This window comes from Engraulis encrasicolus, chromosome 21 (assembly GCF_034702125.1).
Source record: "Engraulis encrasicolus isolate BLACKSEA-1 chromosome 21, IST_EnEncr_1.0, whole genome shotgun sequence".
NCBI classification, from domain to species: Eukaryota; Metazoa; Chordata; class Actinopteri; order Clupeiformes; family Engraulidae; genus Engraulis; species Engraulis encrasicolus.
The window spans coordinates 39,121,580-39,149,366 of NC_085877.1; the positions used below are offsets into that span (position 1 = coordinate 39,121,580).

Consider the following 27,787-nt stretch of genomic DNA (forward strand, 5'->3'; position numbering starts at 1 on the left):
TAAATAAACGCATGTTTTCGGTAAATACATCTGCAAAAACACCCCGCGGGTTGTGTTTTGTGTTTGTGCGCCCACAACGAAGGCGTGCGCAAACATTGGAATGAAAGACGACACCACCGGCGACAGAGGAGAGAGACGAGAGATAAGAGAGCAGCGTCTACGGGGTACATGCATGGCTGCCCTGGCGCCCTGATGCCGTGCTTCAGCCTCATGTGTCGCAGCCTGCAAAGCTCTGACCAGGCACCACCACTGCGCAAAGAGAGAGGCATCACACGCACACACACCATCCAATCCACCAAATAATGCTGACGCACAGCACAGACTAGTGCCCCATGTTGCTTCATGAAACGAAGATGTGAGGAGACAGCGTATTGCACATTCAGTTTGGGGTATTCAGCACTGCGTTCTTCTGTGGAACAGAGGGAAAACCCCGACTCTTCCTTGGCTGCAGGCTACTGTACAGATGCAAAGTTCTCGTGTTGCTACATTACAGGGGAAGAAATCCACCCATCCTCTGATGTACTGATACCGAGTTGAGTTCATGTTACGTGTCAGGAAGGAAGGCGGTATACACACGCTCAGATCATTTCATTTCAGTGCGTCCCTCACTTTGTGTGTGTGTGTGTGTGTGTGTACAGAGGGAGAAATCCCGAGTCATGCTCTGTATTGAGGGCTCCTGAATGTGTCCCTGAACATTAACGTCACACAGTACGCGTGACCAAAATAAACCGCCCAGTCCTCCTACCCCGCCCTCACCGCACCATTGCAGTGACACAGACGGACCCATGTACCCTCATCCCAAACTCCAGAGCGCACATACGCGGTAGCCTACGCACAGAATGGACAGAGGGGTGAACAGGTGACGCAGAAGCAACAAGCCAAAATGTGCCATCTACTGATGCCATAAAGGTTGTGGAAATAGACTGGGCAGGTACAGGTGAAATAGTACAGAATAAAAGATTCCTACTGTATGCGGAGCATTTAATGTGTTAATAGTCAACATATAGTGGAGTGATATAACAAACTCATTTAAACTTATTCCAGAAAGGCTTTGACAGAAACTGCACACAGGTCTGTATACCTAAATGCTGTTTAACAGTCATGGTTAAAATATGGACAAATGTCCATTGAATAAAAGGTTATCAAACCATAAACTGCCAAAATACAAAGAGCCCGTTCAACGTAGTAAAACGTGATGAAGTAAAGGATGCTACTTCACTTCTTCACTGTCCTCAACCAAGGCCTAAGTGTCCTTGAACGAGATAATCAAGGAGTCTAATTCCAGTCTCCTTTAGATATAGTAGCATGCCCCAAAAATAAAACACACAAGTGCAAACACCTTTTAAGAAGAATGGGTTTTAATGACAAGCAACAATCTCCAATAATAACAGCATTTGTCCAATTCTTCTCAAACTAGACGTCACAAGAAAACCTATGCAGGACACACAGACGCCATGACAGCGTTAAGCAAAATGCAGGTTTCATCATTTTTTTTAAACTTCCTCTTTTATCCACAGAATTAAACTGATTTGTTTTGCTTTTAAAATGATGGGGAGAGAAAAAAAATCTTGAAAAAAATAATAAAAGCACTAATGAATGAATGGTCAAAAAAAAGAACAGAGGACAGTACAACAGCCTGAGAGGAAGAGAATGGTTGAAATTTGCAACCAATCCAAAACTCCAGACCTGATGAACTCACATCATGCTAAGTCAAAATCCCCCGCGCCCAAATCAAGCTTTCCCCATCACGACACATGCCATGCCACGCCACCTCACAATCCAAATGTACACAAAAAAACAATTAAAATACTAAAAAAATAACATGGCGCTTCGGCTGTATTTACATAACCACCAAGGGGGTGTATTTGTGAGATGGGTGTAATTATCAGCAAAACTAAGCAGTATTTACTTTTTAATTTATATTTTCACTATACCTCCAGTTTTGTGTGTTTTTTTTATTTCAACCTCTTTACAAAAATAGTAAAACTTCAAGGAAGGCAGTGAAGGTATTAGATAAACTGTGAGAATTTGGGATACCTGCCTGTCGTATGTGTGAGTGTGTGTTTGTATTATATTTATATGAGAAGGAAAACAGGACACTGACGCTTTTTTCTTTTGTACAGCATTGATGGATCAGCAGTGACAAAGTTAGAACATCTGAAGCATTTTGTTTGATTAGTATAATAATAATAATAATAATAATCATTATAATGGCATTTCTTTTTCTCAGCAAGAAAATAAACTCTGCACTGCACGGATATAAAATGATGAGTTTTTTCTTCTTTTGTTTAAGTTGGAATGTTGAGTCTGAATTCTGATTCTACTCCCTATGTGTTCCATCACTTGAGACCGGAAGAGTGGTGAACTTTTAAAATGCACCGTCACCCAGCGAGAGAGAGAGCGCGAGAGATGAGAAGTGACTGAGAAAGAGTAAACGTGTGTGTGTGTGTATGTTTTCATCATGCCATTCCTTTCCCTGGTTAAGGACAAGTATTGAAACTCAAAGACTACAAAAATCAACCAACAAAAACATTGCAATAATATGAATGGATAAACAAAACAAAAAAATGAGTAGATTCAAGAAAAGAGGGGAAAAAATTAAGTTAACAGATTTTTACAAGAGAGACAACCACACAAATGCAGAAACGCTCTCTTCAATAAAAACAACAACCACCTGACACGAGCAGAGAGAAAAGGGGAGTGGCAAGAGTCCTGTGGGAGGGGCTCCTTCACCTGGTCACCATGGAGACAGGAGGAAACGGGGTAATGGGAAAAATGGGTTTGTATGGGTGGTTGAAAAAGGACCCGTATATAGAGGGGTGTGTGTGTGTGTGTGTGTGTACTGATGGGTGTTATGTTGTGATCATCTTAATTGTACTTGGGGCTGGCGGGAGGGATTGGGGGGGATTTGGGTAGAAGGGGTGGTGGAGTTGGGGAGGTGGAGGGGAAAGGGACATGTGGATGTATTATGTACGTATGTATGGTTCTTTTTTGGGGTGATGGTGGTGGTGTGTGTGTGTGTGTGTGTGTGTGCAGGTGTGGTTTGTGTCAGGATGATGTTGACGACAATGACGATGATAATAATGCCACTAATATAATCTCATCATCATCTCTGGTCAGGTGATGGTGGTTTAATTCTGTGGGGGCGGGGGAGGGGGCGCGGGGGGCATCCCGAAGGGGGGCATCCCTGGCATGCTCATCATGGTGACGAAGCTGGAGGGGTCCATGGGCGGAGGGGGTGGCGGGGGGGCGTACATCATCCCTGCGGAGCCTGGCGGGGGCGGCGGTGGTGGGGGAGGAGCGCCGGGGGGCAAGGGAGGCTGGACGCCCGGAGGAGGGGGCACACCCATGGAGGGGTTGCCCATCGGGGGAGGGGGCTGGCCGCCGGAGCCGGCCGACTGCTGGGGCTGCTGCCAAGGGGGCAGGTTGCCACTGGACGTGGTGGGGGTGTCTGGAGGAGGAGGAGGAAGAGAAGAGGAGAAATGTAAGTACATTTATTGGTCATGTTTACTCATTTACGTTACGTTTATTTAACAGGGGTGGAGGAAAAGAAGGAGGATGATAAGAGAGGGAGGAGAGGGGAGTGAGTAAGGAAATGCCCAAGTCTATTTTTACAGCGCTTTCCTCAGAACAAGACATTCACCAAGTGATTGACTATAGTAGGAATTAAAGGGGAGGGGGGAGTATTATAACACAATAACAATAAAATAAAATGTTTGATGGAAAAAGTTAGAATGGAGTATTTTTATTTTTAAATGAAAATAAATGTAAAATTTTGAAAATGCGACTTTGAATGTGATTTGAGCTGGTTTTCTTTTAATATATTATAGTTTGCATCCCAGCTGTTGCACAAAGCATAGACAACAGAGACAATGTAAACTCCATGAACTGCCTTTTCAGATACTGAAAAGCAGTTCATATCTTTCCTGGCTAGGATGAAAGATGCCGATTGTTTGTTTATGTTCAATACGTTTGTGCACCATGTGTGCTATAGCCGACATTCCCCCGAGATAACTTCCCTTCCTTGCAAAGCCGACCTCCCCACCCCATCACTATACATTTACCCTTTTCTGCAATAACTTTGCTACACTCTTGCTTACTGTTGTTCAACTCTGGGAAGCGATTCTCAAAAGCTTAGTTGTTAGCCAGTCAGCCAATGGGAAATTGCATCGCAAACGATAAAGTAGCTAACGTAGTTAGCAACTGTGGTTTCAAGAAAAGCACCCCTGTTCTCTGAACATCAGAAAGTTTATTTGAATCCTCCATTGTATGTCATTACATCTTGGCATCAGCTGTGCTCCAGTCTTGCATACTGTTTCTCTATTCTGCCATGCATATGCCAATCTCCATTTGAACCCCCATTGTAAGTTAGTCCGGATGAAGGCGTCATGCCAAGTATAATGCAATGCAAGAATGTGCAGAATGATCATGCCAGCGACGACTACTGAATTCAGATGAATCGAGTGCAAGAGAGAGAGAAAGAGCAAGAGAAAGGATGAGCAGGGGAAAGACAGAAAGATGGAGGAAGAGGAAGGGGGCAGAGCGAGAGGTCAGACATTTTTTAAGAGAGAGGGGAAAGCGAGAGGAAGAGTAGAGCTTGGTGTAGAACAGAGGTAGAGTTAATATTAACAGATCAGCCTGAATTCTCTTGCTGTTTACACCACTTCTAAATACACCATCACATCATGCAAAGGCAACGCAGCTACTCCAAACAAATGTCTTATCTATGCAAATGTTGTCTTCTCCCTGCACACACAAAACCAGTGTCTGCATCAAAACTAAATGTTAAGCTCAGAGAGGAATAAGAACTTTTTTTTCCCACGGACTGTGTACACTGGAGTGACAGTGCCTCTGAACTTGGTCTTGCATGTCACAAGTGTTGTATAATAAACTTTACACACTATATAAGGTGGAGTCTTGTCATCGTCCCTATAAAAGGAATAATTGGCCATCAGCCAGGGACAAATGTACAGTGTGGAATGGAGCATATCTGGAAGCTGACAAGGCAAAGCAAGGTCCAGGTACAAGTAGCTTTCCCCCTTTTTTCTATTAATATCTTTTTAACTACCTTTACTTGCCTACATGGCAAACAAAATGTACATTTTACATTTTAGGATCAAAAGTATAACAATTCCAAATTGAGCTGGGGCATGGCATTTAATTTTGTTCCCTAAACACTGATAAAAAACAATTAAAGTTTTGAATTGGCTCCAGACATGGATATCAAAGCACAGCTACAGTAGGTACAGGTAAACCAACCCACGCCTCAGCATCACAGGGACATTACGTGGGGGGGGGGGGGGGGGGCAGAAACAGCGAGAGAGCGAGAGAGCGAGAGAGAGAGAGAGAGAGAGAGAGAGAGAGAGAGAGAGAGAGGGATAGAGCGAGAGCAAGCTTGAGAGAGAGAGAGAGAGAGAGCAAGAGAGAGAGAGAGCAAGAGAGAGCGAGAGCTAGAGAGAGAGAGAGCAAGAGAGAGAGAGCAAGAGAGAGAACGAGCTAGAGAGAGAGAGAGCAAGAGAGAGAGAGAGCAAGAGAGAGAGAGTAAACGTAAGAGGGAGAGAGAGAGGGAGAGAGCGAGCGCGAGGGAGAGAGCAAAAGAGAGAGAGAGCGAGCGTAAGGAAGAGAGAGAGAGCGAGCGTAAGGAAGAGAGAGAGAGCAAGCGAGGGAGCGAGGGAGCAAGCGAGAGAGCGAGAGAGCAAGCGAGGGAGCGAGAGAGCAAGCGAGTGCGAGAGAGAGAGAGAGAGAGAGAGAGAGAGAGCGCGCGAGTGAGAGAGAGAGCGAGAGAGAGAGAGAGAGAGAGAGAGAGAGAGAGAGAGAGAGAGAGAGAGAGAGAGAGAGAGAGAGTAAAAGGGAGAGTGTACGGTAGTTACTCACTCTGTTGCCATGGCAGTGGTGCGCTGCCCATGCTGCTGGTGGGGGGTGGCGGGGGCGCCTGCTGTTGCCATGGCGGCAGGGGGCCAGAGGGGGGCGGTGGGGGCTGTCCGTTTGGAGGAGGAGGAGGGGGGGGCATCATGCCCATCGGAGGGGGCAGCAGACCTGAAGAGGACAGAGAGGAGAGGAGAGGGGGGACAGGGTGAAGATTTCATTAGCAGTGCTAATATGAAATGACAATACAATACAACATGTATTTATTTAGCACAATATCTCAACTACGAAGGCGTCTAATCCATTTACTTTTCCAACACTTGACATTGAGTCATGAGCAATAAAGACACGCCGAGTGGAAATTGGCACCAACCACCAGCCAAATGCTTAAAATATTGATTTCAACTACTGCTGATGTTGAGATCAATGACTCTAAAGTTATGGTGGAATGACCTCCACCCATAGTTACTCAGCATAGTGACTATAAACCACTACAGCTGCAGCCTGGCTGTGGCTCAGACATTTGGGCAATGCAGCGCTACACCGGCGACCCGGGTTCGATTCCGGCCCGGGGTCATTTGCCAAACCTCCCCCGTCTCTCGCATTACTATCCCGTCTCCTCTCGGCTTGTCCTATTGCAATAAAATGGCAAGAATGTGTGGTGGGGATAAGCTAGGTTCAAAAGTGGTACGGACATGACCCCACTATCCACACCTAAAACCACACCCATGGTCACAACTGTAAGAGCACTCCGGAACAAGTTGAGTTTGTGATGGTGCTCTTTTTTTTTTTTAAAACAATGTTACTGCTGCTGCTGCTGCTGCTGCACTCCTCTCATTGGTCTGCAGTAGAAGTTGAGAAATCCTCCCTCTCCGGCACCTATGACTCCTATGTGTATCTGTCCCCATTAGGGGTGTAAATCACAGCCTTCATGATGATACGACACGGTTTCGATTTCTTAAATCAGGGATTCGATTTTGTTTTCGATACTTAAGAATTCCCCACGATACGATGCGATTCGGTTCGATTCGATTTTTTCCAATTACTTTTCCACTACTATTGTGTTATGGAGCTAGTGCATTGCACAGGGGCCAGCCGTTCGATTCTTTTCGATTCTTAAGAATGCTCCACGATACGATGTGATTCAATTAAATCGCCGGCCGATACCTCCGATATATCAATACGTTTCGATTTTATTTACATCCCTATCCCGATCAAATAAACCAAACGAGCTAACTTACAGGGTTCCCTCTCTAACTCAGCTATAAAATTCCATGACTTTCAATGTCTTTCCAGACCCCAAAAATAGAATTTCCATGACCACTTCCGTAAAAAGAAATGATGTTAAAAAGTGTGAAAACTGAAAATTATCTTCATCCCTAGAGCCGACGCAGAGCCACCGCCAGACTTAGGTGGGCTCAAAGCATTCTAGAATGTTGCACATTACAGCCCAAAACCAAACAGTTTCTGGGGAAGCATTGTAGTATAACCAGTAAGAAACAATGTTATACACCAAGCAAAAACGTTTTTACTTCTGCACAACTGTTAAGAAAATTCCATGATATTCCATGACTGTGCATGCAAAATGGTAAAATTCCATGACTTTCCATGACTGGAAAAACTTTCATGAAATTCCATGATATTCCAGAAATTCCATGACCCGTGGGAACCCTGTAACTAACAATGATGTGATCACTCACCCATGGGGTGTCCGGGGGGCGCGGGTCCCTGGCCCATGGGGGGCGGCGGGGGCTGCATCCAGGGCGGGGGCATGCCGTTGGGGTTGGGGGGCATGGGAGGGCCCCCCATGTTGGGCATGGGCGGGGGGAAGTTGTGGTGGCCACCGCCTCCTCCTCCTCCGTGACCTCCTCCACCACCTCCACCCCCATGACCTCCTCCTCCACCTCCACCACCGTGACCGCCACCGCTGTGCATGTTGTGGAAGTTGCGGTTCTCAGACGGGCCGGAGTTCATCCACGGCGGACGGCTCTGATGAGGGAGAATAGAGTAAAATTACACAAACACCTCAAGCACACAAGTATAGGCCAGAGTTCATCCATGCGGAAAGGCTCTGAGGAGAGAGAGAGAGAGAGAGAGAGAGAAAAAGAGAGAGAGAGAGAGAGAGAGAGAGAGAGAGAGAGAGAGAGAGAAGAGAGAGAGAGAGAGAGAGAGAGAGAGAGAGAGAGAGAGAGAGAGAGAGAGAGAGAGAGAATAGAGTAAGATCACACAGATGCCTCAAGAAGACAATCATGGGCCAGGGGTGCTTTCCAATAAGCGGACTCCCATCCTCCACTTGTGCTTGTGGCCTCACGTTTTGCTGACGCACCCGCCTCCATGGAGGAAAACAATAACGTTTCCCCGCTGTCAAGCCTAGCCACAACAACTTTTGGGGGACTGTTCTTCCTTCACCCTCCCCATTGCAAATGAGAAAATGGTAATGGAATTGCGCTTTTGCAAGACATTCAATTCATTTTCTGTCGTCAGTAATGTCATCACGAGGTCACAAGCAGGCAGGTGAGCAAGGGAGGACGGGAGTGCACATATTGGAATCCACCCCAGAGCTCATCCATGGGGTACGGCTCTGACGAGGGAGGGAGAGAGGGAGAGAGGGAGAGAAAAGAGTCGGACTACACAAAAGCTACATTCACACACTACTTGCCGCTATTAGTTACTCGCTTCCAGCTCACTTTCTTGCTGGACACAAACTTTCTATTGGCTTCTCTCGCCGAGCGAGTAACTAGTGGCGATGTGTGTGACTGTCGCACCAGCTAAAGGCAAGTTGTGTAATGCAATCACTTTTCCTTTTCCATTAGATAATTGAATTTGCTACAACTAGACTTTTGATTAAATATAACTTGTGCACCTACAATTGCCAGCCCTTTGTCTGCACTCCCCTCCACTCCACATCTCTCCCAGCTGCACTTTCCATCTCAATTAGTCATCAGCGAACCTCCTTTCAGATAAGTTCACACATTTACAAGCGCACTATGGCCCTTTGTCTAAAGGCACTGATAATCAAAGCAGGGCAGTAATAACAGTTTTCCTTTTTTGTGAAAACGGATGCTATGTTTACGAGGACCAAAGATCAGATGTCGTCCAAAAAAAGCATTTCCACTTCTGGCAGATTCGAAGTTGTGTGCTTTTAATGGATCTCCCCATGGGGGTATCCCATTAGAATTGGACCTAGACCAGTTATTCTCAAACTGTGGGCCGCGGCTGCAAGTCCAAGTACCCCCTGCAGTGTATATAAATATAAGACTTATGATGATAAAAAGTAAGACCACGGCTCGGGGTGAGGCGTTATAATATTGCTAATGTTATTACATTGCTATAATGAAATGAAGGCCTAATACATATACTTATTATTAAATGATAATAATAAACAATATTATATGATTACTGTGCTTGTATAGTGTAGTCTAGGGTAAACACAAAGTGCAAGCAGGAGCAAGGACGAACTGATCTCTAGGACTACAGAAACCATGCATGCATACAGTCATACGTCACATGTTTTAATGGCCTATAAAAAAAATCTGATGAATGTTCATCAAATGCCTTTAATTGTACAAAATTAAAAACGACAATTCACCATTTATAATTGATAAATAGAGTGCACTTTACTATAGGAGAGATGACACCTGGTGTCAAAAGGGTTAAATGTAAGCTACGACTGCTGCTCTGGCTGGGCGACGTCTCTCCTCCAACTCGCCTTTATGAGATGGGTAGCAGAAGCGTTCTACTTTAGCCTGTCTGTAGTTTGTAGTTCCCCACGTGGGAGCAAGACACAGCGCACAACTTGGAAGCGATTTCCAGCATGTCCACTCACAAGTATTTGGCGCGTTTACCGTTTCTCATCTGGTTACCGATTTGGACATTATCGCACCTCGCCAGATAATTAGCTGCGTACATATTCTGTTAGCTCTAATAATCCGATTTCGTATTGCAACGTTACCCTCGGCTCGCGCACTTCCTCATGCTGTCATGTTAACGAAATAATTTGCATTTGACAGAGGCAACAAATAACATGTCACGTACTGTATGGACTTTATGAAATGAACCCTTTACATTTCGCAAACGCTTACCCAAACGTGAGGGCATGGCTAACATTTAAAAGAAGGGGCAGCCTTACGATAGACAACATTACCCTCAATGACTAAATGATTATGCGTCCTCCCGACACAATTTATGGAGCTTCATATTCCGACGTTGCTTTGGATACCCAACTGTTGTATTTCTCGTCCTCAAGCCACATTACACTGAACTTGCATCTACCCATCTTGATTCACGTTCATATTTTGCCTGTTCTTCTAACCACTTTTTCGTCTGCTTCTACTAGAAAGGCTAAAGTAGGCTAAACGCTGCGCCCACAGTGGCTGCCCCTCGCTGTGTGATGCCAGCGGGCTGTGCTGCGCCACAGACACAGATCAGTTTCATCTACTTTTCCGCATCTTCATAAGGGACGTATGGCGGTTAAATAATGTTTATAGCGCGACAAAAAGACACTTTTTTCCTTACACCAAAGCTACCCAGATGAAATATAAGACCTCCCACGTAAATATAATACCACACTTCCAAAAAAATAAGAAATATAAGACTTTATAAGACCTTAAAAACCAAATATTAAAAGTAAGACTTTTTAAGGATCTGCGGAGACCCTGTGCTCGCTCCGTGTTACAGAAAGCATTTGGCATGGCAGCTGTTCTCTGTCCTGGTATGCTTTAATGAGACGAGATCCCTCATGTGTGAAACAAACATTAGCTTTGCAAGTCTTAAGAAAGCTTTCTATTTATCAACAGTTCTCAGCTTGCTGCAAAGACTTTCATCAGACCCGGAACACAATCAAAGGCAAACGAGATGCCAAACTAAATGACTCTTTACAACTGAAGTATGCAGGTATGTTAGAACAGGGGTTACCGAACTTTACCATGACAAGGCCCCCCCCATATACCGGTAGGTTCCAGCCAAGGCCCCCCCCATATACCGCTAGGTTCCAGCCAAGGCCCCCCCATATACCGCTAGGTTCCAGCCAAGGCCCCCCCCATATACCGCTAGGTTCCAGCCAAGACCCCCCCCCCATATACCGCTAGGTTCCAGCCAAGGCCCCTCTGACATGGGTCGTGCTCTACTCTGTTTTTCTGTGAACCTCCTTTCACAACCATATTGTAGGGCCTGTGAGGCAGTGTCCCACTAGGATATAAAAATATCAATAGGAACACCAATAGAAATATTATTTATCTTATTTTTGTTTCATTTTGTTTTAAGTTATTCTGTGTATTCAATTTATTGCTGTGCTATGCTTTTCCTGCCAACCTGCCATGGCCGCCCAGGCACCTCCCCCGGACCCCAGTTTGAAAGCCACTGTGTTAGTAGAGTCAATGGAGCCTTGTATAGTTTTCAGTGCTCTGGAAAAGCTGTTCTCAGTATTCAAATGCCATGGGTGCTCACATGCTTGTCTTGTAAATAAAAACAGTGTGTTTATTAAGGATTGTCTTAGGATTCCCCTAAAGAAACCAAGGAGTACTAGAGCAAGTGGTTTATTCTGCAAATTTGGTCCAACTACTTTTATGGCACTATTAAGAAATCTTACCTATACGTTTATGAGCAGGCTTGATTGTGCAAAAAATGAGCTTATTGCTCAATTGGTTGATCCAAGTCGTTGCTCTGTAAGTTATATGTCTACTATCTGGGAACACGGGCATGAATGCCTTCACTAGCTTCCCTTTTTATTGTATGTGTATTTTATAGTGTTGTTGATGTGTGTTGTAATGTGTCCAATGTGGGCCCTGAGCCTGCAATAAAGTTTATATAAAAACACAGCTGTTGCAACACTCTGAAGTCACAACATGATCATCTTGATAAAGCCACGCTGCCTGCGTCTTGCCTTCTCTGTACAACCACTGGGGAAGTGAGATGGATATTTTCACTGTAGCCAAGTAGGCCTGAGTAGTGGGGCCTAGGTAGCATTGTTAACTTCAAATCCTGTGGCTAACCAATAGCTACTGTTCTGGTAGAGAACATTTGCACATTCTACAGTAATTCATGTATTTATTTATCCATCTGGTTGGCATGACAATATAGACAGACGTTTCTATACAGTCTAAGCGATCAGCGTTTGTCCCGTCTGTACGTTCGTCCCATCCTCATAAATAAATATAACAATTGCAGTGGAATTGAGCACATTTTCTCAAATAAATAAATAAATAACATTTTAAAAATGGTTTTGCGAACAAAACAAAGCCAAGCCAGACATTCAGGTTAGACTCACCGGGGGTCCCTGGTTGCCGCGGCCACCGCCTCCGTGGGGGCCAGAGTTGTGTCCCGAGTGGCCCCCTCCCCCGCCGGAGGGCACGGGGGCCTCCCCCAGCTCCGCCATCAGGGACAGGTACTCCTTATCCATGCGCGCCTTGTCCTGCGCAGACGGCTGCGGCTCGCCTGGACGAGGGGCATAGGAGCTGCGTCGAGAGGAGAGGACAGTGGAGGTAAGATCAGGGTTACCCTAAAAGAACTTCAAAACACTATATTAAAAAGATGCACTGTGTAGGAATGTGGCCAGGGTAGGTATTGCAAATATTCTGCTCATTGAAACTGTGGTGCCTATAGCCAAATTTGCTCTTGGGTCAAAGACGTGATGCATGCTTTTTCTGTCCGACTGAACTTTTTACTAATTAATATACATTAAAATGAATAAAATGATAACATGCATGTCCACCACCTCCCTTATACATATGCCCACTCTTATTGCTTTCAAAATAATTGGCTATTGGCCATTTTCTGCCATATGAAGAGGAGATACTGAGATTATGTTGGTGTGGTTCTGTGCCTTGCGTTACCTGGTGAACTTGCAGTCGGAGGAGATGTGTCCAGCGCCGCCACACTTGGTGCAGAGGGTGGTGTTGGTCACGCTACGCGACTCTGTGCTCTGCCACGGCCGCAGGATCCTGACACAGAGGGAGAGAGAGAGAGAGAGAGAGAGAGAGAGAGAGAGAGAGAGAGAGAGAGAGAGAGAGAGAGAGATCACAGAAGAGAGACAGATCACAGAAGAGAGAGAGCAGAAGAAGGAAAGAGGGCATATGAGGAGAGATGAGTGCAAATGTGTTATGCTGTGTACGAGGGGTGTGTGTGTGTGTGTGTGTGTGTGTGTGTGTGTGTGTGTGTGTGTGTGTGTGTAAGAGCGTGTGTGTGTGTGTGTGTGTGTGTGTGTGTGTGTGTGTGTCGGGGCAGGAGAAACAAGCAGGTTTTCATCTTAGTCATATAATCCAAGGTCACTGTGCCACAAAGAGCCCCATTGTCTTCATCCCTGCTGCATCTCTGAACACGAGTAACAGAATATGGGCCACATATCCATGCACATGATGGCTAATGGACATCTCCAAAAAAATGTCCAAGGGCAGCGAGATGACAGAACCGCTCAACCTCCAGCTTTTACAGGTAAGGAGATTAAGAGGTTTTGCTGCCCCGCATTACCATACCTAATCATTTTAATCACTGAAGAGCAGTGCTGGGAAAGTTACTTTGAAAAAGTAACCAATTACAAGTATCAGTTACTTCTCCAAAAAGTAATTGCGTTAGTAACTGCATTACTACTAGTGTTGCACCGATACAATTTTTTAGCCCCGATACCGATACCCAATACCAGACTGTGCAGTATCAGCCGATACCGATACTACTCTATTTGAAATTTATACACAGTATATATATGAAAAAGTTAAGTTATATAGGCTACTACTAGGCCTGTCACGATAACAATTTTTGCCAGACGATAACGATAACAAGAAATTATTGCGATAATCGATAATATTGTCTCTCTCGCCATTTTCAAACAATATAATGTGCAATAAAAAACACTGCTATGCAAGGTGCGGCCTCCTTCTTGAAACATTGAATGTAACATTTGGGCCAGCAGACTCAGAGGTTTAAATAACTAAGATTGACGCCTGCTCCAAGAAGAAATGTGTCAAACAATATAATGACGTAATAATGCAATAAAAATGTGACTACACCCCTTCACATTTTTAAAGCATCACGGCGGGGGATATATACATGTTTTTAAATACATCCTCATGGAGCACAATAGGCTCTAAATAGGCTTTTTTGTACTTATTATTAAGGTAGTCTTTCTTTAACATTTTCTGTTATTTATCTTTCTCAAGCCCACTGAATGGCTTATAGGCCTATCCATGGTGTGATGTAAAATAACCTACTGGTGGGGTATTGTTAATTCACAAATTATTACTTAGCTTATTTCAAACAAATGCACGTTGTTACTAGCTAATTGTCAGTCAAAACCCAAATCAGCCCTGTGTTAAAGGCATTTCAACATCAGCAAAAAGCAAAAGAGCATGAACAGATGCACAAGTTCCAGCTCTCTCTCTCTCTCTCTCTCTCTCTCTCTCTCTCTCTCTCTCTCTCTCTCTCTCTCTCTCTCTCTCTCTCTCTCTCTCTCTCTCTCTCTCTCTCTCTCTCTCTCTCTCTCTCTCTCTCTCTCTCTCTCTCTCTCTCTCTCTCTCTCTCTCTCTCTCTCTCTGTGTAGTGCGCTCAACCGTCCACATTCTCCTGGTGTGGTGCTTGCGGACTGCCTACTCATATTATTAGGTCTAAATAAACAAGAAATATAGCGAAAATCACAAAAAGAACAGGCAACGAACGTCGGGGTAGGAGGCGCATTGAAATAATAGTGGAAACTCGGCGAGGTTTAAAATAACAGCCTCAGAGCAAGTTTGTCGCGACGGCACTACTTTTCATGTTTGCACAAGTAGAAGTCTGTGTTGCACAAACACGTCTTCGTCGTGGATATTGGGTTGCTGCGCATGTTTCAAAATGAACATTTGCCTCCGTGTTGGAGCTGTTCATTCCCCTCTCTGAGGAACGTTGCAGATGCGCTGACTGAGACTGGAAGAATATTGCGCTCCTAGTCTCTAGCGCTGATTCTTTGTCGAGGCTTGTAAGCGACGCGCGGGAACACCAGCGTTCTATTTCAAAGACGCAAGTAGCCAGATCAATGCACTTTTTTCCAACCAGAACTGCACTGAAACTTAAAATTACACCAACATTTAAGCGTCATTGCGCTGCGTTGGCCTATAACGCGCCATCAGTAGTCTTACGGCTACGGTAGAGAAAGGGAGAGAGGGAAAACAAAACATCACGCAAATAACTTATCGTTACTTATCGGGGCCAGAAAAGTGATCGTTCTTGCAAAAAGTTATCGTCCGATGTATTGACTTATCGTATATCGTGACAGGCTTAGCTACTACTTGGATGTAACATCATTGCTTTCATGGCTTTGTCAGGCTGCTGCCTACTCCAGTAGAACTTTTTATGCTTTTTAAATACCTATGATATCTTAAGTTGTGATAGGCCACCGCTCATCTGTTTAGAAGGTGCAGGATTCTTCTTATACTGAAATACCTATGATATAAAATAACTAAGATCAAGGCTGCGTTTAAGAGTCATACGAGCATCTGTAAATGGTATCGGTGCCCTATTGGCCGATACCGATACCACCATTTTAGTGCAGTATCGGGGCCCCGGCCAATACTGGTATCGGTACAACACTAGTTACTTCACTATAAAAGTAAGTAGTTATCAGGAAAAGTTGTTTTTTTGCGTTATTTTTTATTTATTTATTTTGCTTAAAAAGTCAAATAAACGAAAGAACAGTTCAATGGGGTTTTCATCCTTGTTCTGTGATGTTATTTTTGCTTAAGATGCTACTATAAAATATCTTCATGACCTAGGCCTATTATCAATGGTGAATGTTATTCCAGTTCACAACGTTTTTAGGGATATGCTCATTTCTCTTCCACGAGATGGATTTTTTTTGCAACAAGAGCCGTTAACAACTCCGACCCCACAGTGGATAGGGGAGACATGTTTTCAACCACATACCTGGCGATTATTTTGTTGAGCTCACTCGTGTCCTGAGAAATCAGGTTTGGCTTGCCTCTGTCTCCCTCTTCGCTACAGCTGAAACTAGCTGCACGGTGTGCCACCATGCGAAGTTGAGAGGTGCTTAGTGAAATTAGAGTCGTGCTCGTACAGATTTTCCAATGCACATATACTTTGGATATAAACATTATTGCATTTGACTGCAACTAGCGTGAAATGATTCCGGTATTTACCGTTGGAACATGCAACCTTGCAGCTTTACTGCCGTTGTATCTTCTATATTTTATGCGCTCCCTGCTCTGTGTGTAGAATGACTTGTGTTTACGCACGTGGGAGCAAGATAGCCGACACTCCGCCCACTTAACACTTTTTAGCAAATCACGTTCAGCTATTTTGTTCTCATGCATGCAAAGGGTGAATGTGAGCATATTAAAAGCCGGCTTGGTACAGATTTATGTGGCATTGACATTTGCTCCTTGATTTTGTAAGCTTCCAGTGCACAATTCATAAAATTGCAGTGCGCAACGTTACCTCCCGAGTAACGGTAACAGCAATACAGTTATGGATAAAGTAATTAAGTAATTATTCGTTACTCAAAATGAGGCTCCGTTAGTAACGCCATTATACTCTAACGCCGTTACTCCCAGCACTGCTAACGACCACATGAATGGTTGACGAACTGAATTGTCGACACTGTTGAAGTGTTAAACAGGCATAAATGCACTGATATACACGCATAGTTGCAGCAGCCAGTCTTGAAGAATGTGCCGCACAGATGGTATTTCCCGGTCTTAACTCATTGAGTGCCAGCCATTTTCAAATTCAGACAGGCGGGTTGCCAGGCTTTTTTCAGCGTTTGAGTGATTTTTCAAGAGCCATAAAAAATTGAGCTATTTGTCCATGTTTGTGAACAACAAACATACCAGATCAACAGGTTAGGCCCCACCCCGTATAAAAAAACACAATTGATTTGATATCAACTCTTTGGCACTGTGCCATACATTCTGAAAAGACTTGTTTTCAAGTCCATGGCACTCAAAGACCTACATGGGTCAACATTCAAAGCTGGCTAAAAAGCACAATAGATGCATACTCTAAAATAAACTGGTTAAAAATAATGAACACAATATGAAATTCGAGGAGCCTAGACAGAGACACAGAGTGATGCCCGGTCTAAATCTGCTGCACCAAACACAAGTCAATGGAGAGAGGAGGGGTTACATAACCTTGGCAGGCTGCATTTGTGGCAGTGCGCTACTGCTGAGTGTGTGTGTGCGAGTGTGCGCTACTGCTGAGTGAGAGAGAGACAGTGTGTGTGTGTGTCAGTATAAGACACATCACAATGTTTCCAAGCAACATGCACAATTTCGTGAAAACGGAGTAAAGGCAGTGTGTGTGTGTGTGTGTGTGTGTGCTTGTAATTTCAGCACATTTCAGGCACTTGCCCCCACAGACCACCAGACAAGGGGTGATTTGTGGGGAACACATCCCAATCCCCACTAGAAAAACTGTGTTTACAGGAAGTATAGGAATGAAAGGGTTGTGTGCGTGTGTGTATACCCGTTGTCGTCCTCTCTCAGAGTGCATAAGAAGTAGAGGGATGAAAGGGTTGTGTGTGTGTGTGTGTGTGTGTATACCTGTTGTCGTCCTCTCTCAGAGTGCCGTTGAGCCTGGCCAGCTCCCTCAGCTGCATTTTGCGAAGGTCGTTCTGGTCCTCTGGTGTTTCGATGCCCTGCTTCAGAATGTTACGGATCTGCAAGCACACACAAACACGCAAACACATACCCACGTTAATTTGCAGGTCATTTCAAGTGGACTGACACACAAAGAGTAAGGCAAGGCAACGCAAGTTTATTTATATAGCGCATTTCATACACAGGTGCAACTCAATGTGCTTCACAAAGTTAACAAATGTAAATGAAAGGAAACAGGGAAGAAAGAAGGAAATGAATTAGAGTAAAAAAAACATTAAAAACATTAAGATAAAACAAAACGTAGAGTAGAGAGTAGAGTAACTTAGTAAGGTAACAACCCACAAGAAGTAGATGCAATTTCGAAAGGTCTAGACCCTGTTTCGAAAAAGCATTGTTGCTAACCAGTTAGCAACTTACTAGGTTTCCAATGGGAAATGGCAATGCAACCAAGTACGTTTTTGTTGAGAAATGCACTGAGCCACGCACGATTGGGGCACACCAGACCATTATATCAATTTAAACAGCATTTAAGAGGCGACGACTAATGTAAACTAATGTTTGACCTGACCTAGCCCAAGGGCAGACTGTCCCAGTGTGCTCTTTAAAGAATAAATACTAAGTAACCCTTATTTGCATCTGCACTTGTTGTTCTATACATCCTGTGCACTTTGTATTTGCTAGTGATGTTGGCTATGATTATGTCCTCTTTTGAAAGTCACTTTGGTTATAAAGCATCTGCCAAATGCAATGTAATGTAATGAATAGAGGTGCACCAATTAAATTTAATTTTTAAATATTGGTTAAATCTACGGTTTACAATAAATGCTTTGACATGTGTTTGAAAGAAAATACATTTTTATTTGAAGTCTTCAAATGTTAGAGTAGAACTGAAATTAGTTAAATTAAAGGGACAGTTTGGTCAATTTCAACATGCAGTTGTAATGCTCACACTACCCTGGACTTGTCAGTGCCTGAGATTTTTTTTTTCTTCTTCTTCAGCCGTTTCCGAGATCCTGGTCATTGTAATGGGGGCAGCTCTTTGTTTACATTTCAAAAAACAATTTTTATTTACTCCAAAAACATCCAAAAGGTTATAAAACATCAGCAGACAACTAGCAAACAGCAGTACCTTTTGGGAAATATATGGAGTTGGCCTATTTTGACACATTATTCAAACATTTAATAGCCTGTGTATGACCATTATTCAAGCCTGATAGAAGAAGAGAAACATGAACCTGTAACACTTTCTGTGATAAGAATAACCTAATGGCTAATTATCATCAATGTTTTTATTTTTGCAAACTCTGTCAAGCCTGAAATCAGGCGCTGAGCCTGGTTACAATCAGCCCTGAATGTAATGAAGGTAGCTGACCTGCTCGACGGCCTTCTTGACGTTGTCCATGGTGTTGGCGGTGACCAGGGCGTGCAGCGGCTCGTCCTCCCCGGGGAGCATCTGGCCGTCCTTGCGGCCCACCTTGCCCTCCTTCACCGAGCCCTTGCCTCGGATCATGATCTTCGCACAGCACTCCTTCTCAATGTTCTTCAACGTGTTGCCACTGAAATGTCATCATCACAGGAATTATTGAGATGCTAAGCCTAGATGCTTTCATTTTTCAAACAATAATAAACTAAACAAAACAAAAGAGAAAGATTCAATGTAATACTGTATTGTGCAATATTTTGGAAGAGAAAGTCTGGATTAAGATGCTAAACTTAGATTGTGGTCAATGAATGAGACTACAGAAGAAGACTACATGAGAATTTTTAAAACAAAAGGGAAATATCAATTCAATGTAACAACATATGGTGCAATATTATGGTAGAAAAAAAGAGATTTTTCAAAAGCATTATTGCTTTTTGGTAGAAGGGGGGCCTAAAGTGATACACAGATACTCATGTCTGATATGCAATTGGGGCATGAAGATAAGGCATAATGGCCTTTTTTGGGGGGGAAAACTAAAAACTCCTGGTGATACACAGATACTCATTTTTGTATACACTCTGGGGACACACAGATTCTCATATTTTTACGCTATGGGTAACTAGAGGTTTAACGGGACACCTACCGTGGTCCAATCAGCAGCCCCACAAAGTTGATCTCTGGATACTCGTCCTGAGGGATCATGACCTTGTCACTCACTCTGGTGGCTGGAGGCCTGCAGGAAAAAAAGAAGAAAGATGGAAGCTCCATTATTGAAAGATGTTAAGTGTCAATGGAGCATAGTTGATCCAATGGGAATTATCATCGCCAAGTCATAAAATTCATCATGAGAGTAACCGACACAAGAAGGAATAAGATACTGTAGAACAGCCTAATAATGAGTCAATGACCAATTCGAAAATGTAATCAGTAGATCAGCCGCCTACTCCAGAACGGTTTTGAACCCTCAACTTAACAGGAATTAAGATGGGATGGCAAGTGCCTCTGCTGAGGGAGGTCTTGCCGTTATTTATATTTCTTACATCGTAGTCGATAACAGAATGAAGGACAGCTTCTTCCCCAAAGCGGTCAAAATTCTGAACGCACACTTGCACCAAGGACTGTGTTCATCCAGCAAGGACTCTGTGCGCCCCGTAGGGAGGTTTAACATCTCATTACAGTGTGTATAATGTCAATAAAAGGCTTTCAATTTGTATTCCATCTTACTTGTAGTCTGCGGGAGGCTTGAACTCAGGGTTGAGTCCGACCATCTCGGTGATGAGCGAATGGCGCTCTTCCTCGATCTTCTTTCGGGTGCGGTACTCGCGTGTGTTCAGCCTCTTGCCCTCGCTGTTGTAAATGGGCTCTGGTGATGGGGACCTGTGAGAAGAAGGAGAGGGGGGAGAGGAGAGAGCAGAGGAGAGAAAACGGAACCACCAAGGTGAGACACTCACACTGACTCAACTGCCTCAAGAGTACAGATACGAACACACACGCACGCACTCATACGCAGATCACATACACACTGAGCTTAGTCTCTAGCCTCAGGACGAAGACCTTTCCTTCAAAACTGCCTAAACCCTGGTGGAGACGTGTCCTATTTTTTCGGGAGGTCATTTCAAGGGCATGACGTCCCGTTTAAAGTCCAAAGGGGGGGCATCTTACAAACTTGAAAAAAAAAGTAAGTATTAAATATAGGGAATGCCTATGCATACACCAAATCAAAATCTTACGGGAGAAACCCAATCAGAATTAAATGGGTGGCGTACCAAAAAAAAAGGGAATTTTGACTCGCAGTGGTAGTTTTTCCTGTTACTTTCTGAAACGTGACCAAGAGAAGTCATCAAATCAGACTATCACCTCACCTAGCATGAGGTGGGGCTCTTCTTTCTTTAAAAGCCCACTTTAGACCAGTTCTTGTTCTTGAACTGACATTATCCTAAGCTAAAAGCACAGCAGAGCAAAAAAGGGGGCTGGCGGGGTTGTTATGCTAAAGAAAAAGAAAAAAATACAGCTAAGCTTGAAGCCCGGAGCTTGACGTTCAGTTCAGCAGCAGACTTCCATTTCGTGGAAGTGGCGGTGATGGGTGATGGCGATGGGGTGGTGGCAGGAGTTGGAGTTTTTTTTTGTTTTTTTTTTAAAGTCCAGTCCGAGCTTTACCTGCCACCACCTAGGGGGAGGGAGAGGAGGTCGCCGAGAGAACCTGTTATGCTGTTGGAGGAGGTTCTGTGCTTAGACAAAAGGTTAAAGGTCACCAAGAGAGGGGTGGGATCATGTCTGGGTTAGAGGGAATGAACCAGGATTAGATGTTAGCCGCTTTTTTTTTTGTTTCTTTCCCTTCCCCTGCACAACCCATACCCAAAACGCTCTCTCAGAGGAGTGAGTAAAGTTGAGTGAGGAGAGGGAGAGAGAGACAGAACGTTTGCGATCTTGCTCTGCATCTTGTGAGGTCAAGGCTCTAGAAAAACCGACCAGAGAGCAGAAACGATTACGGCTGGTGAACAGATGGAATTTACTCTAAGAAGTAGATTCTTTTAAAAAAAGGTTATACAGAGAAAGGCATCTCTCGTTATAGAACTCCCTCTTTTGAAAATTCCAACGATGACGACCTGGAAAGCTCCCCCTCGATAGAGTCAACCTTCTTCCATGTTGGACAGGAGACGGGGTGGAAGGCCAATGGAGTCGCAATCCTAACTTTCCAGACAAAAGGCTTCTGAAGATCTGGTGGGGGCGTTTGCTTTTTAAAGCCTTGCTGCAAAAACTGTTAGGATTATGATTATGCAGTTGTAACTAGATGAGAAGAGGAATTGGGACCGTGTACGCTAGCACAAACACTCCCAAGTGGCTTGACAAATAGTTATTTATTTTTGTTTGCGCTTTTTTGGGAGATCTATGTGCTGCAATGTATATTTATGTGACAAAATATAAAATGAGAGAATAGCTCTGGCAAGCTTTGAATTAGAAGCGAGACGATGCAATTATGTTCTAGAATGTGCTGGTCCAGAAGATTCTCTCCACCTTCATTGGGCACAAATCTGGAATACTGAAGTTGACCCTCCTCACCTAAAATGGGACAAATCCTACCTCCCGGTTATTGTAAACCCAGTTAAAAATTTGAGATAAGAGCAAATGAACTTTCAAATAATCGTCGAGATTTTTTGACCACTCCACTGAGAAAAACTGAGTAAGGGAGGGTTAAGCAACAAAACCAGCACTAAACAGAGAGTTCAAGTGCTCTTAGGACAATTTTACTGCAGGGAAAGGATTATCGTCTTTGCTCGTTTCGTTCATTTCAACATTTCTAACTTCATTTTTTCTATTGTTAAAAAAATGTAAACTGTGGTGCATAACTGTAACGGTAGTGTTCACTGAAAAGAAACATCCTAGGACTTCAAACTACTAGAATATTAGGGTTAACATGATCATGAGGTCAAAAACCAGGAATCACATATTTACAAGGTTAGCGTAACTGAACCTGGATAAACTCTGTAAAATCATCACATTTCCAAATGCGCATTGACACATTCAGTGATAAAGCCGGCCTTGCTTCAAAATATTCCCATTTTCACTCATGCAAACATTGTCATCAAACATCGAAAAAACAGGCACAATTGATTATGATAAATATAAGTTACACTAAAGACAGTGTCACTTCTAAATCTAGATATAAATAAATAATTACCATCTATTACTCAAAAGGGCAATGCCGGATTCAGACAATGGAAAGTCCAGCCAAAGGCCAATTGACTCGACGGCCTATTCAAAGGCCGAATGGCTTGATTCAAAGACAATATGTTTCTAAAATCACTGAACAATATTGCAGAACAGTGGGAAGGACCTTCCAATCTCTGAAACAGGACTGCCTGCATGAAGGTAAGCTGGCACTGCAACACATTTGAAGTGTATGATTACCATGAGAAATTAAAACACATTAGACTAGGCTAAAACTGGTGTAACATCTACTAGGCTACATATAAATTACACAATGAGGAAAAAGCCTGACTGTTAGAGGAGAAACACCCTCTTGGTCTGTTCCTAAAATGAAACATTAATAGTGCTTCAGAACGACTACATCAGACACAAAGGTATCAATGAGAAAAGTGCTGTACAACCTGTATGTTAGGTAAATGAAGAGAAAGTCTAAGCTCCCTGGCATTTTAGCACGAACTAAATTAGTGCCAACTAAATTGGTATACTATTTCACATTACTTTTTTTATCTGTCCTGCCCATTTACTTGCCCTCACTAGTTCTTCAAAATAGCTGCAAGGTGCACGCTAGGTGTAAGAACAGTAAGTCTAAGCTTCGATCGTGCAATCGTTGATTCATGAGTTATTTACTTTAAATGAACGTCAATAAAGCTGGAGGCTGCTGGCTTTTCTTTCCTTGTCCAGTTGCATCAGTTTAAGCAATCATGCACCGTTTCATTCCTCCAGTTAGGTTTGAAAGGAGCTACAGACAGAAAAATACAACCTCGCCTTTTGAAAATGTACTTAAATTCCATACTGTGAATAAAAAAAAATTAATATAGCTGACGCAAAATCAATTCTCATCTGAGCTAAGAGACTCAGGTTCTCCTCAACACTTAAGACTAGCACTACTCTAAGACGTGGCAATACCAATTCCACCACGTGGTGCTCCAAATCCAATACCAAACCAAATGAAAAAAAATAAAATAAAAAACCTGTTAAACCACTTTGGCTCGACAGAGGATGATTCAGCAAAAAAGGTAAAGAAAATGTTACTGTTTTTGTGGGGGTTTAAAACTTTATCCGACCTGTCCTCAGGGTTAACAGGAATGCCCAGGTCTCCAGTACGAAGTTTACGAGTCAGGTCTTCAATCTGCAGTTGGACTAGGAGAAATCAGGTTAGGAAAGAAAAACAAAGAGGAACGGAGAAAATTTGTGGTTACCAGGCAAAAACAATATCAACGGGTGAGAACAAGTGTATTTTTTTTTTAAAGACTGCCTCTTTTTTTTGTCAAGGACGTGAGAGAGAAACAAGAATTACCATAAACACACAGTGAAAAAAAAATCATTGCATTCAACGAGGTTAAAAGCAAAACAACGAAAATTAAAACAAGCAGGTCAATTAGACACAAAGTAAATTACATTCACTGTCAAAAGTATGCTTCAATCAAACCCTTCATCTTATTTAAGGTATAGATACACCAATTGACTGGTCTCAAAACAATGATCTTCAAAGTGTAAAACTATGAAGCAGAGAGCTGTGAGATGTGTACAGCGAACAACTTTAGTACCCCAAACAAGATGGAAGGGTTATTTTGAAATAAATCATTTAGGGCAATAGAAACAATTACAAGTCGATTTAGGTTTCCATTGTATGCCAACTTCATTTGGATTGCTTTTTTTTAAGGCAAATATACAAAACAGACTTTGAAGATAGGTTTTCTTTAAGGCAAAGCCAATGGAAACCTGGAGTACAATTAAACATATTTCTACTTGACTGCAAATGACAGTTGATTTCAACTCACTACCAACCCCTCCCACTACCACCCCACCCCATCGCACTTCAAAAATACTGGCTAGACGGGAAGCAAGTCATTAGTAGGTTACCATTGTATTTACTGTGCTTAGAAACAAACGCAACAGCTACCAATGACCATTCTCAGAACTGGCTTCACTTCCCCCATTAGAATATACATTTAAACACGGCATTCTATAGAACGACATTCTATGTCCTCTGAGGAGAATCCACAGAGAATGATAAGGGATTCCAACATATGACTGACAGACATCAACAAAAACGTCAACACTTCACAAAACATCTACATAACGAGAGGGAAAACTGGTGGGGGAGAGGGAAGAAGGGAAAATTGGGGAGGGGGGGGAAGAGGACATCATGAAGAAAACAAAAACAGCATTATCAATAACAATAATGTGTTATTGACAGGCCATGCCTGGACACAGAACTCTCTCAAAAGACAAACTAGTTGTGGATCAAGAGACCACTCTGGTGAGTGAATGAGCATGTATGGGTCTAAGCATCCTTTGATGAGACAGTCTCATAGTAAGTACTTAAGACACTGAATTAGGCTATATGTAGTTTTAACTAATAGCTTCTGCCTCTGGAAGCCGTGTCACATTAGTAGCCCTGTGTTGGCCCAAACGGAGAGAGAATGTGACCACGTGGCTTACATGTTTAAGCGCGACGTCTGGCAATGGTTTTTTGCAATGGAGATTTTTGTTTGGATGGAATCTAAATAAAACACAGCGTGCAATATGGAGCGCAGACAAGAGAAGGTCTAATCTGGGGTGCATTTCTCGAAACCACAGTTGCTAACTACGTTAGCTACTTAGTTGCTAACTGCTAACAACTACGCTTTCAAGAAAGCACCCCAGGCCAACGATCTGCATGACAATGATCCTAAATGCTCAGAAGCTGCGGAAAAATGTAAAGTTACCTTAATCTATGAATGAGCACATCCCATTTTTAGATCAGTGACCAAATTTGTTCCAACAGCTTAGCATTACAGGTAAATGCGTGCTCTAAAACCCATACATGTGCCCTGTGGAACATTTAGGGTAGATGTCAAGGCGACAAGGTACTGTAAATGGGATGTCAGTCATTACTTGCTTAAACGTTTTTCGAAAATGTTCTTTAAAAAAAAAAAAAAATAGTTTCGCACCTTGCGCAAAAGGTTACTCATGACTGGAAACTGGGTGACAATGCGGAGGCAGGCGCACACGTTAAAACAATAACTCTTGAAAATTATATAGGTTTAACACAAATTTCAGGTTTACTAGATGAATACGATATCATGGATGCTGATGGCTTGGAGAGAGAGCGAGAGAGAGAGAGAGAAAAAAACACCAGCACACCTCCAGGACTATCATCAATGGCCTGCACATTGCATGTTAGTATTAAATCCAACAGATAGCTTGTGGAGAGGGGATTTAGGGTGAGAAAGCTGAATTTCATTAGAGAGAGTGGAAAGGAGGGGAAACGTTCAAACTGGGCTGACATTTGGATTTCCAAAAAACACCATCACAAGTTATGAATTCATGACAGGAAATGGACCACAAATTGTGTCTTAGATGTCAACCAACAAAAAAAATGTCCCAGACAATGTTCACCTCTGTAAACATAATACAAAATTTGAGAGCATGCTCAAACTTTGTCTTCAGGGAGAAATCAAAACTTGCATTCACCCACTCCAACTAATGGAATTCAGCAGATCCCTCTTCAACAGTTTCATATTGTGCAAACTACAAGGATGTTACCTATACCTTTCAACAAAAAAGACCCACCCACAGATAAACACATTTGTTTACACAGACAGACCCATCACATTTCAATGAATATTGTTTTTTTGATGGTTCATTTATTTACAAGGCAGTTCAATTGGTGGTCATTACCTATATAGGCTCTCTCCTGGTCTCGAGTCAGCCCCGGTGGGATGACGGTTGGCATCCCGGGGATGACCGTCTTCTGGTCTGGAGTCTCGCTACTCCAACGACTCTTCTTCCTCTGCTTCTTCTGACCGAAATCCACTAAGAAGGAAGGAAGGCGAAGGGGAGAGGAAGAAACGGGTCGACTGTTTACAAAACTTCTGCCTGTCACTTACACATGTATTTCGCATCACCGGCCAAAGTAAATGCAATGCCCATGCTAGCTAGCTAGACAAAATATGGAGGGCCAAGGCACCTGGAAATGTTGTCCATCACCACGTCCAATGACTAATTACCTTATGTGAGTTTTGCTTGCCTGCCATGTCACTTGACACCGGAGTTATGACCTTCCACTGCCGCAGTTAGTTTACAAAACCACACAACGATAAACCACGCGCTAACCATAGCCCACTGATAGGCTACTACAAATCGCTAAGGCAAATGCATTTAGCATTATCCTACGCATAATAATGCAGTTTTTCCTGCGCACAGACCTGAACTGATTTAGGTTAACGCTAACGTCACCTGTCAAAAGCATATCGGCAATGTATGCCACCATATTTACTATGGCGCCCATGACTGGAGTAGAACTAGGCTAATCTCCCTGAGCTTGACCCACTCAGCAAGCCTGTTAGCGTGTAAATTAGCTCTCAGCAACAAAACAGCTAACACTAGCCTATTTGGAACAATGCTTGTAGTGGCTAACATTAAATACCAGTCAACATCATTGCTGGAACTAACTGTGAATAACGTGCTTTCTACGACAATACATTGCCTAATTAGTGTTTTTCTATTGTATATAATGGTACTGTCCGACTATTTTAACACCCAGTCGCGTCGGTTAGAAGACGCAGCTATGGTCAACTGACAAGGGGCCTGTTAGTTTATCCACGTTGCGGTCTTACCTCCAAGAGGCGGTTTCATCCCTACAGGCTGCTGAGCTGCGGCTGAAAAGGTTGGGATTGCCGGTGTCGGGAAGGGAAGGCCTTGAGGAAAGGACACATTCGGGATCTGCGGTTGAGGAAAATTTTGTGGAGGAATAAATGGCACCGGAGGACCCGGTGGGGCCATTAGCCCTGCACCCGGACCGGCGTCAAAACCCCGTTTAGCGCCAATGCTTGGGTGCAACTTCCCCAGAGGAGTTGCATTTGCTCCCGTAGCCATATCCAAATAAAATTGTGCTACGACGCGCACGTTATTCCTCTATCTCCGTTATCCCTCTGCAAATCAATTTATTCTGAAATCTTCGGAGTATCGCCGAACACCTCCTTCAGAATACAGCGACCATCAACTCAAGATGGCGATTCGAGAGCTTGACAAAGGAGGACTGACTTCTACGATGTTCACCCTGATAGGTCAGCAACAGTGCCATTAAAATGATCTAAACCAATGATAGGCGTCCCATTGGACAGCGTTAAGATCCCGCCTGTCACCATCCTCACCTGTGATTGGACATTCAGACAGCAGTCTTTCCTGCGTCAACTCAGGATTTCTCTGCAACTGAGTGTTTTCC

The 27,787-nt window shown here is 43.4% G+C and overlaps 1 protein-coding gene across 2 annotated transcripts; it reads right to left on the minus strand.

Moving 5' to 3' along the window:
- Positions 1-1,340: 1,340 nt before the first annotated feature.
- Positions 1,341-27,709, minus strand: sf1 (splicing factor 1). Of its 2 annotated transcripts, XM_063186679.1 has the most exons (12): positions 27,180-27,709; positions 26,242-26,376; positions 23,640-23,715; positions 20,092-20,244; positions 19,511-19,600; positions 18,817-19,000; positions 17,388-17,503; positions 12,696-12,803; positions 12,131-12,317; positions 7,566-7,854; positions 5,875-6,036; positions 1,341-3,451 (listed from the first exon to the last, which is right to left on the minus strand). In XM_063186679.1, the coding sequence occupies exons 1-12, from the start codon at positions 27,436-27,438 to the stop codon at positions 3,132-3,134; spliced, it is 2,079 nt and encodes a 692-aa protein (XP_063042749.1). In that variant the 5' UTR covers positions 27,439-27,709; the 3' UTR covers positions 1,341-3,131. The 2 variants fall into 2 exon arrangements, with proteins under 2 accessions (XP_063042749.1, XP_063042750.1); XM_063186680.1 differs by lacking the exons at positions 23,640-23,715; positions 27,180-27,709 and having other exon boundaries at positions 26,242-26,319.
- Between the last annotated feature and the right edge of the window lie 78 nt (positions 27,710-27,787).

Coding starts and splice junctions, on each gene's coding strand:
- sf1 (XM_063186679.1), bottom strand. CDS start 27,438: ATGGCTACGGGAGCAAATGCAACTCCTCTGGGGAAGTTGCACCCAAGC. Junction 7,855..12,130: donor GCGGCAACCAGGGACCCCCG/GTGAGTCTAACC, acceptor CTCCCTCATCAG/AGCCGTCCGCCGTGGATGAA. Junction 3,452..5,874: donor ACCACTGCCATGGCAACAGA/GTGAGTAACTAC, acceptor CTCCTCCTCCAG/ACACCCCCACCACGTCCAGT.